This window comes from Hibiscus syriacus, unplaced genomic scaffold (assembly GCF_006381635.1).
Source record: "Hibiscus syriacus cultivar Baekdansim isolate YM2019G1 unplaced genomic scaffold, ASM638163v2 tig00110890_pilon, whole genome shotgun sequence".
NCBI lineage: Eukaryota > Viridiplantae > Streptophyta > Magnoliopsida > Malvales > Malvaceae > Hibiscus > Hibiscus syriacus.
In genome coordinates this window covers 2,487,045-2,498,363 of record NW_024062900.1, presented here as the reverse complement: position 1 = coordinate 2,498,363, position 11,319 = coordinate 2,487,045, and the positions used below count along the sequence as shown (strand labels likewise).

Sequence of the window (11,319 nt, the reverse complement as noted above, 5' to 3'; positions counted from 1 at the left end):
TCATTTAATTTTATTGTTAATTCAAATTCCTACTATCACCAATTTATTCCTTTTTACAGTACAAGAAGTTAGAATACATAGTTACACCAATCCCTGTGTAGACTATATCTATTCTATATTATAACTTGCGACATGTATACTTGCACCAATTGCGAAACACTTAAATCACACAACAACTCCCACGAGTACTGATGCCAAAATAGCCTATTGGAATTTGCTAAGTTTGATTAGTATCGATGCCACCCTACAGGTATCAAAACCATACCACCTGTATCTATACTCCTTATGTGAGTATCGATACTTCTCTTCCTAAACTCTCTTATATTTAAGCTAGCTGATGAACAATATCGGTACTACTCTACTGGTACCGATACTCGGACCCAAAAATACCCTATTTACTCACGAAATTGACTCCCAAAACCACCCTAAACATCCTACTGAGGTTCCTAAATATTCTTAATGTTTTATGTATGTAATAAAGGATTATAATAGGTGCTAAAGACACAAATTACTTGAATCTACCATGAATGTTTATTTATGCTTTTTCAACACAAGACTCTCTAGCTAGATGCATTCTAATTACTCACAAAAGATATGAAAGAATCGTGAATGTGTTGCATTAGTTTCCTAGTTGTTGAAAACTCTTTTAAATAAACCAAGGGGCAATTTCCCCTTTCCTTTAGTCTTGGAGCTTTCTCCCCCTCTTTAACTATTCAAGGTCAAGGTAGACGAGTTACTAACTCATTTAAAGGTTCAAAAAGATTAGAAATATGATTTCAACCCTCTAAAAACAGATTGGGATTACTATGAAAACCCACTCTAAACCCCCACTAAGGCTTTTCATGGAAAAAATCTTACAATAGAAGGCTTAGATGAAAGCTTGGGATGTTGGGATTTCGTTTTTTACCTCAAAAATTCTTAAATGTGATTGAGAGCCTACAAGTTCTCACCTTTACATTTAGCTTGGGAGAGGAAGAACTATGAAAAATGGAGAGGATGAAGTAGAGGACAAAGAAGGCTAATAAATGATAAAAGGGAGTAGTTCATCCAAATAACATCATCCTCATAAACAAAATCAACATTTGGTTGAAAAATTGGTGGAATAGCCCTTTTAGTCCTTCATCTTCCACTTAGACACTAAAATGGTCCACTTTTTCTCCTAATTGGGCCTAATACAAGCCCAAATCCAAACTTAATTAGTCCAAGCTTTTCTACAGGTCTAATGGGTATATATAAATCCCCTCGGTTTAGTCCAAAACAATTAACCGGGGTTTTGAGCGTAACACATTCATCTTCTACTTGCATGAAAAGAAACAAAGGAAATAAGCCATGAGGGACAGAACAGATGACGCTATGGGTATGATACGCGCGACTCAACCACTCAGACAAATCCATTGTTGCCTGCTAGATACAACATTCACGTTGTATCTTATTTTGGTTAGTGGCAATAAAGAAAAGCAAAAGTAACAAAATTGAAACTCAAGAAGTTTTAAGAGATATTTTAACATGCCTTAACCATTAAACTAATTATAATTTTTAGTAGATAATTACATCTTTTTCCATGTATCTTTTATTTTACTTAATGATAGAGAAAAAGAAATAAACTTTTTAAATAATTTAAAAAAATCAAGTTTTAGATAATGAAAAAAATAAACAAAATCTTTTTTATTAAAAAAATGTTATGCATAACAATTTTTAAAAAGAAACTTGTAGCATTTATTTTATCAAAATATTTTATGGAATTTTATCTAAAGAGTTTTAATGAATTACTTCAAAATACATGACAACTAATTGCACTAATGCATAAAATATTCCAAAATACATAAAATTCATATGATTTCATGAAATATTTTAAAGAAAAATAATGGTACAAATTGTTCTGTATATATTTTTTTAATAAAAGATTCTTTATTATCTAAAAAATAAATTTATTGAAAGGTATATAAAAAATGATGTAATAATTAGGGATGGACATGGGTCGGGTTGGGTCGGGCTTTTGGTCCACCCGACCCGACCTGAGAACAAGGAATCCTCCACCCGAGATCCGAGCCGACCTGACCAAAATAAGATTTCACCCGACTCGAACCCGACCCGATATATAACTTAAAAACCCGACCAGACCCGACCCGACCCGAAATAATAAAAAAATATTATTTTATTCAATAAAAACAGTGACTTAATTGAAAAATATAATATATAGAGGGATATTATTGTAATTATTCCCAAATATATAAGGTAAAATTATATATATTTTTCGGATCGAATATTTTTCACCATAAACTCGACCCCACCCGACCTGACCCCACCCAAACCCAATTTTTTTTAAAAAAACCCAACCTGATCAGGTCGGGTCGGAACCCGTCGGGTTCGGTCATATGCCCATCCCTAGTAATAATTTACTAAATATGAGAATTGGTTTATTTTTAAAACTCTCTCTTTAATCTTTTTATGAAATCCTTGTTTTATTACTTTTGCTTTTTTTGAAATAACCTATAAAAAATGATGTATCTCATTTTCGCAATTTGGGTTTGTCCCATTGGTTTATTCTTGTGTTAAATAATCTACATGATAAAGGTTTGAATCCATTGACCAACTTTTTTTCTACTTGCTGCTTTTCATACAATTATACAATTAGAAAGTGACACGTCTTACCTTCGATCGGAGGAAAAATAAATTAATTAAAATTAGATCATGGAGTTTTATGATTTAATTAGAGATTTAAATTTATTTGATTAAATTAGAATTATGTTTATTGAATTATGCTAATTAAATCTATTTAATTAAATTTGAATTATGTTTATTGAATTATGCAAAGAACCCTCTTTTTCATGGTAAAAAAAATCTCCAAGATAAAGTTTTATTTTGTGATATAAGTGGAGCAGAACAAAAAAAATTACAATGGTTCATTGTAATTCTGAAAATCAATTGGCAGACATTCTAAGTCTGTTGACAAGATTAGATTTGAACATTTCAAGACCATACTGATCTAAAAAAATTCAGTTGTAGGTGACAGTATTTTGTATTTTAACTTTGAATTATTAATAAAAAAACATGCTGTGAGTTTATTTTTATAGCTTCAATTTTCTTCTTTTGGTGAAAAAACTCTTGAGCCAATTTTAAAACCAAAAAGATGAATGGTTCTTATATGCATAACGCATGATATGTCAATTTCACTATTGAGAAATAATCACACATCAAATTAGCTTACCATATTTTTGGGGTTCAGAAGCTAAAAGTTGCCCGAGTGCGCGCAGGGAAACGCCCTTCAATCTGTTAAAAGCTGCATTGCTTGGCTCGCCCACGAAGGAAGGGGTGCTCGAATCATGATAGGGAAACCAGTAATCGGATGCTGAAAAGATAAGCTCTCTGCGTGAAGCTCGTGGGCATCAGATGTTCTTCCTTTCCACTCACAGACTCCCTCATATTTCACATCGCCTCTAATAGGAAACCCGAGATATTGGCAATGCAATCGGATTTGATGTGTTCTTCCACTTCGAGGAAATGCTCTAACCAAAATCTCATCTTTCTTTGCATCAACATCGGTAACAGCTTTTTCTTCTACTACAATACTATTCTCTTCATCTTTCACACATTCAGATGGCTCCTTGCACCTCTTCTGTCCATCGATTAATAGCACTTCAAATGTAGTTTCCATGTCCCTAACTACGGAACCTCCTGGTAGTTTTCGACCTATATCTCCTACAGCATATACACGCCATGCTCCGAACTTTGATCGACCATGACATGATTTGATGGTGATTCTTTCTGGTTGTGGAGCTGAACCAATGCAGAAAGCAACATATGTTTTCTGAACCTTGTGATCAGTAAATGCTTTGACCAGCATAGAAGCGACTTTGTGCGACTTGGTAATAACCATGATGCCGCTCGTGTCACGATCAAGTCGATTTGCCAGATGGAGCTCTAGTGTGCTGGATTGGTTCTCTGGATTGACAAACAAAAAGGTTCAAGCAGATCAAAAGAAAGCTTCTTCTGATTTTGGTTATTAGTAATGAACAATCAAGAGTCAAACATTGATCAAAAGAATGTTTTTCAACTCTACATGCTAAATGAAAATCCATATATTATCAAATGAAGCGAAGCCCATGTTGTTTTCTATTTCACATAGAAAGGAGAAAATTTATAGATACCCAAGGTCAATCCAGTGCTAAAGGTGCTTTGTACAAAAACTAATAATATCTCATTTACAAAGGCAACAATTTTCAACATCAAAATCATTTTAAGACTAAAAATTTGCAACATTTGACAAATTAAAGCTTCCAACAATTATGTACACGTTTGTACATCTAGTATCAGCTTATTTCAGATAGCGAATAACTTTACCTTGGCAGAGCCGATCTGACTCGGGCGAACCAGATTGAAAGCGATTAACAGAAGCCAGAACGGTATCACAGTAAATCCCCTGAGGTTTGTTGACAGCAAAGAGCCACTCATCTTCATATAAAATATCACCTCTTGAGAGTTCAAAAAGGCTTGATTTTGAAGAAGTTGCCATTGCTCTGGCAAGCTCAATGTCTTTTGAGATTGATGGCAATGGAGGCGATAAAGGTGTTGGGTAACCTTGGAGGGAATTGGAGTTTGAAGACATTGTTGAGCAGAGAGAAGGGGTTCTGCGAAATCTAATCAAGGGTATTGGTCTGTAAAGGAAGAAGCTTTGTTGGGCTTGGAGAAGGGAAAATAAGGGCATTTGTGTCTCACCCAGTATGGCACGATTGGTGATTGAATCTTTCTATTTATCCAGAAAAAACGGCGTCGTTTCACTGGCCTTTTCCCATGTCCATTAACCCTTATTCTAAGAATCGGAAGATCGGTAGTTCCTCCTAAATCTTAAACCCAAAAAACCTTGAGGTCAAAATCAAACTTTTGGGGGTAGAAGAAGACTCCTTTTTCCCCCTTCTAAACATGTCCAAGAGATTGAGCAATGGGTCTTCTTTTCTATCTCAATACATTAGAACCAAAACTAAAGCTTTTTGCTCTGTGCAGTCTCTTGATAATGTCATAGATCCAAATCAAATTTCCAAGGTTTTTGATCCTGGGTATTCTTCGATTTTGCATATGTCCCTGAAAAACACATGGGGGTCCTTTTCTGCTCTTCCAAATTCCAGCTTTTGGGGGCCGCAAAATCAGCATTCATTGTATATACATCGAAATGGGTGGATTTGGGCAAGAGAATTTGGTTCACAGGCTGCTATGGAACCTTGTACATCTGATGGACTAACAGTAGATGGGATTGCTAGCAGTAAGTGGACGATTCTCGAGGAGAGTGAAAGTGATTGGAAGAGTCATGCTGCTGCTATTGCTCAGTCCATTCAGGTTATCAAGAGACGCCTTCAGGTAGTAGTTTTATTACCATTTGGTCAAATTCTTGTATAAGGTATCAGATTAAGTTTATGCTTTTCTGATTTCTTTTCCTTAATAATGGTAATAAATTGACATTTGAGATTTCAGTTCTGCTATATTTCTTCTATTTAGCAATTTTTTAGTTTATTGTAAAATCTCATGGTCTTAGGATGTGATAATTTATGTATGTGCAGACAAAGAATTTGATGAAGTTTTGATGTTCAATTTCTGCTTCATATATTTGGATTTACTTTCAAGTATGATTTTTCTGTTAACGGACTGTTACATATGTGTTAAGAACATGTTTGTTAAGCACTTTATTGTCTTTGTGATGCAGTGGAAGAAATTGTTGGTTAGATTGGATTTGTTATCTGCTGAGCTGAATAAGCCTGACCTATGGAATGATCCTGTCCATGCTGGTAAGATAAGCCGTGAACATGGCTCGCTAATAGGTAAAATGAAAGAAGTTAAGGCATTTGAGCAAGAACTTCTTGAACATATAGATATGATCAAGCTTGCAAGGGAAGAGAATGACACTGACTTGGAATCGGTGGGCTCTCACTTCTTGTCTAGGCATGTCTTCATTCTTTTTTAGCGATTAAGGGTTTATTTCTCATAGGTTTTTACACGAGATGTAATAAATATTTTTAGGTTTTGTTTCTTTAGGTTAATTCTATGTGTTATCATTTAATATTTTGTTATTGCTGGATTTGTTATTTGGACAAAGGGACGGTTTTACCATGAAAAATAACATTAACAATAGAAAGATGAGTTATTTACTTTCGTCAAGTTTTGATAACACTATGGGATGTGGTTGTTAACTGTCTTGCAGGCACGTTTTTCTGTTATGATTGTCCTCTGAATCTACAGAAAACGTCACTTGTATTTACTAAGCATCTTTCTCTTGACATCTAGTAGCTGGTTTTTATTTCGTAAAATTTTCTTCTGAAGGAATCAATGAAAGCATTACTAAGGATGAGAAGAGATTCAAAAGACAAGGAGCTTGAAGCTTTGTTAGCTGGAGAGCAGGATTCTTGCTCTTGTTATATAGAGGTTTCACTTGTATACTGCTTTGACTCTGTTTCATCCTTTAGCTTTATTAAGATGTCTATTCTTTAAAAAGAATACGCTTTCCTCACGGTTAAGTGCTATCCTTTTAATCTATTCCATTATCCCAACAGAGATGAAATTTGGCTGCTTTGTTTTCTTCCAATCTCAACCTTGATCTTTAGGTTTATGATGTAGGTGCAAGCTGGAGCTGGAGGCACTGAAAGCATGGATTGGGCAGCAATGGTTATGCAAATGTATCAAACTTGGGCCCAACGGCATGGCTACAGAGTAACAGTAGTGGATGAAATGCCGGGTGAGATTGCAGGCATCAAGGTTTGTTTCTTGCCTCTCTTCATCCTTCATTTAAGCAGCGCTGCCTATCAGTGTCTATTATCTAATTCAGTATAGAACGAAAATAAGCATGCCTAGAATACCCACACTAAGCAATATCTGGGAAGTTTCATGCCAGTTAGTGCTAAGCATGAAGCCCGTTGAGCTGTTACTTTTTGGTTTTAATTAAGATTCTTTTGGAGGCTATAGGTTTTTCACCTTAGGATGTGTATTCTTTCAGCGAGCAACTATCAAAGTTGAGGGTGAATATGCTTTTGGATATGCCAAAGCAGAAGTAGGAGTTCATAGGTTAGTCCGTATCTCACCTTTCGACAGTGGAAAACGACGGCATACTTCATTTGCTGCTGTTGCTGTAATTCCAATCCTAGGTGATGGGTCTTCCCGTGTACAAATTAATGAATCTGATCTTCGTATTGAACGGTTTCGTTCTGGGGGAGCCGGTGGTCAGCATGCTAACACAACTGAGAGCGCTGTGAGGATTGTTCACATTCCGACAGGAGTAACTGCTACTTGTCAAAACGAAAGGTTTGAATTATATGTCCTCATTGTCAAAACCACTGCAGTTTTACTTGTGCTGATGATTTACATGGAAACACAGATCACAACATCAGAATAAAGCCTCGGCAATGGCTGTGCTTCAGTCTCGATTAGACCAGCTTGAGATGGCTCGTCAGGCGCAGATGAATTCCCAACATACACAGTCTCTAACTGAGATAAGTTGGGGCAACCAGATACGAACTTACGTCCTTCATGTATATGTTCTGTTGCCACAAAACTTACACTATAATATCCTTTCGGATTAGAAACAATTTTGTTAACACTAACTTTGGCTTGCTATCTTTTTTATACAGCCTTATCGCATGGTAAAGGATCTTAGGACCAATTATGAGGTCTCGGATCCTGATTCGGTGTTAGAGGGAGATCTAGACAACTTCATCTTGAGCTATTTATCTGCTTCATTAGACAAAGGTGAAGATGAACCGTAAGATTACTGCAAAAAGGATGTTGCTCAAACTTTCAGATCAATAAATGGAACACAAATTCATTCGATGTGCGATGTTATTACATCTGCAGCACGACCTGCGACTCCGTATGCAGCTGTGGCAACATGTCTTAGTTGCATTTGAGATATAGTATCTGATTTTGCAGAGCCATTGGGAGTATCTGATTTTGCAGAGCCTGGGAGTTTATGTATGCATATTTATTGCATGGACTAGTGGGGAATGCTAACTTGTGATGAAACCATATAGGATCTCATTTTTTTCACATAAAAAGATATTGTATCTGACGTCTTCGTAATATGGCTTAAAATACCTTAGCATGATGTGTTGGTGAAGCACAATCAGCATAAATAAAGACAAGTTAATATAGACTATATCTCGCATTATATTTTTTAGAATGTCGTGAAATTTTTCTTATAATGAACAAATAAAATGAATTAGTATGTATCACGATTAGAAAACTCATGAGTCAAATTCAATAAAAAATTCAAGCACCAAATTGATAATAAAATAAAACTTCAAAAGATCAAAATATTATTTAATCCTTTTAACTTTTTAAATATATATATATATATATATATATATATATATATATAATAACGTGTATCTAATTCAATAAATGACTAATACAGATAGAGTGTTGAAGAGGTGAGAGTGACCTCTCAATCCACTTATCTCAATTCGTAAATATCAAGACTCAAACTTTAGACTTTACTTAAAGCATCTAGTGTCTAATTTCACTAGACCAACTAATTGATATAACTTTTTTTTTTGTCGCCTAAAGTTTAGGTCAGGGGTGGCTCCCACAGTCTAGGGTTAGGGAATTTACAGATTGCCCACTAAGATTGATTGTGGTAGGATTTGAACTTGGTCTTACAAGCTCAAATTCTTGAATCTCAACCACTTGTATCAACACTCGTTGGCAATATAATATTATAACTTTTATTAATATACTGGTTTTTACTTATAATGATAAAAATTTTACTTGCCTCAACTTGTAAAAGAGAATAATGGAGTACATGGCTATTTCTTCTTCTTTTAAAAAAAATCACGTGCATCCATGTGCCTCAACCTGCAAAAGAGAATAATGAAGTTCATGGCTCCTCCTCCTCCTCCTCCTCATCCTCCTCCCCCTCCTTATCATTTTTCTTATCATTTTTCTTCTCCTTCTCCTTCTCCTCCCACTCCTCCTCATTCTCCTTCTTCATATTCTCTTTATTCTTCTTATATTCCTTCTTCTCCTTCTCCTTCTTCTTCTTCTTCTTCTTCTCATCCTCTTCCTCCTCCTTCTTCTTCTTCTCCTCCTCTTCCTCTTCCTCCTTCTTCTTCTCATTCTCTTTCTCCTTATTCTTATGCTTCTTCTTCTTCTCCTTCTCATGCTCCTTCCCTTTCTTCTTCTTCTTCTCCTTCTCCTTCTCATTCTTTTTGTCCTTCTTCTCCTTCTATTTATTATTCTCATTCTTCTTATTCTTCTCATCCTCCTTATTATTGTCCTCTTTCTTCTTCTTATACGAGGATTCATATGGAGGCTAAACTATATTACCCGGTTTATCTCTCAATTAATAGAGAAGTGTGATCCAATCTTCCGTTTGTTGAGAAAGCAAAACCCAATAATTTGGTATCACAATTGTCAAGAAGGTTTTGATAAAGTCAAGCCCTATTTATAAAACGCACTAGTTCTAGTAACCCAGATTCTAGGAAAGCCATTGATTTTGTACTTAACAATCTTTGAAAATTCAATGGGGTGCATAGTAGCACAACATGATGAAATTGGAAAGAAAGAGTTGGCCATCTATTATCTCAGCAAGAGATTCACTGACTGTGAGACTCGGTATTCCCCGATTGAGAAGTTATGTTGTGCCTTGGTATAGACCACAAAATGATTGAGGCAGTACTTACTGTATCATACTACTTGGTTAGTATCGAAACTAGATCCGTTGAAATACATTATGGAATCCTCAGTTTTAACTGGAATAATGGCCAGGTTGTTGATGTTGTTGTCTAAATTCGACATAGTTTATGTGAGCTAAAAGGTAGTTAAAGGTAGTGTCATTGTAGACTTCTTAGCAAGCAGAGCGTTGGAGGATTATGAACCAGTGAAGTTTGAGTTCCCTGATGAGGACTTAATGTGCATCTCCAACATAGAAAAAGAAGAAGCCCCAAGAGATAAATATGGAAGATGAACTTTGATAGTGCCTCAAATGATGTGGGGTGTGGAATTGGGGCAATTTTGGTTTCACCGGAAAGAGATCATTATCCTTTCACCATTCGACTTGCATTTAAATTAAAAACGATATGGATGAGTGCGAGGCGTGTATCATGGGAATATGAGCTACAAATGAGTATAAGAATAAGATACTAGAATTATTTAAGGACTTAGGCTTAATCATTTATCAACTCCGTGGAGAATGGATGACTAGAGATACCAAGCTAATAGAATACAAGAATCTAGTCATGGGTTTGATAAAAGAATTTGATGAAATTACCTTCACTTATCTCCTGTGTGAAGAAAATCAAAAGGCAGATGCCTTGGCTACCTTAGCTTCAATGTTCAAAGTTAACGATCATGCTCAAATGATGCTCATCCGAATGAGCATAAGAAAAGCTCCAACTCAATGTTGTAACATTGAGGAAGATGAAGAAAATGGTCTCCTATGGTATTATGACATCATTCAATATGTCAAATACTAAGCTTAATCGGTTAAGCTACTAAAAACGATAAAAGAACGTTGAGAAGATTAGCTATGGGATACATACTCGATGGGGAAGTCATTTACAATAAAGGAGAAGACCATATCCTATTGAGATGCCTGGACAGAATTGAGGCCAAAAAGATACTCGAGGAATTCCACGAAGTAATATGCGGAACACATGCCAATAGGTTCACAATGGAAAAACAAATCATAAGGTTCGTGTATTACTGGTCTACAATGGAAGGGGATTGTATCAACTATGCCCGCAAATGCTATGAATGTCAGATCTATGGTGATAAAGTTTATGTGCCTCCCTTACATTTACACGTAATGACTACACCATGGCCTTTCTCAATGTGGGGATGGATGTCATTGGGCCTATCACACCAAAGGCTTTTAATGGGCATCACTTCATCTTTGTGGTCATCGATTACTTCACCAAATGGGTCGAAGTTTTATCTTATACTAATGTAACTAAAGGGGTAGTATGTCGATTATTGAAGAGAAATCATTTGCAAATATAAAAAACCAGAGAGGATTATTTCAAACAACGCCTTGAATTTGAATGATGATTGGATAACAGAATCTATGCGAAGCTCAAAATCAAGCATCATAACTCAGCTCCTTATCGCCCAAAAGATGAATGGGGCAGTAGATGCAGCATACAAGAACATCAAAAGGATTGTCACAAAGATAATTAAAGACGTATAGGGATTGGCACGAAAAGTTACCCTTTTCCTTATTGGCTTATCCTACGTTTGTTCGTGCCTCAATTGGGGCAAAACCTTTCTCATTAGTCTATAGGATGGAAGTGGTTTTACCAATCAAAGTGGAAATCCCTTTGTTGAGAGTACTAATGGAGCTAA

At 35.8% G+C, this 11,319-nt stretch overlaps 2 protein-coding genes across 2 annotated transcripts; one reads left to right on the top strand and one right to left on the bottom strand.

Annotated features, from left to right (window-relative positions):
• Window positions 1-3,140: 3,140 nt before the first annotated feature.
• LOC120144807 (RNA pseudouridine synthase 1-like) lies at window positions 3,141-4,705 on the bottom strand. The gene is made up of 2 exons (XM_039158769.1): window positions 4,342-4,705; window positions 3,141-3,942 (listed from the first exon to the last, which is right to left on the bottom strand). Exons 1-2 carry the CDS (start codon window positions 4,703-4,705, stop codon window positions 3,266-3,268), a joined length of 1,041 nt encoding a protein of 346 aa, XP_039014700.1. The 3' UTR covers window positions 3,141-3,265.
• Window positions 4,706-4,843: 138 nt separating this feature from the next.
• LOC120144794 (peptide chain release factor PrfB2, chloroplastic-like) lies at window positions 4,844-8,048 on the top strand. Its single transcript, XM_039158763.1, has 7 exons — window positions 4,844-5,352; window positions 5,696-5,908; window positions 6,310-6,411; window positions 6,604-6,741; window positions 6,980-7,284; window positions 7,358-7,511; window positions 7,611-8,048. The coding sequence occupies exons 1-7, from the start codon at window positions 4,921-4,923 to the stop codon at window positions 7,743-7,745; spliced, it is 1,479 nt and encodes a 492-aa protein (XP_039014694.1). The 5' UTR covers window positions 4,844-4,920; the 3' UTR covers window positions 7,746-8,048.
• Window positions 8,049-11,319: the final 3,271 nt, after the last annotated feature.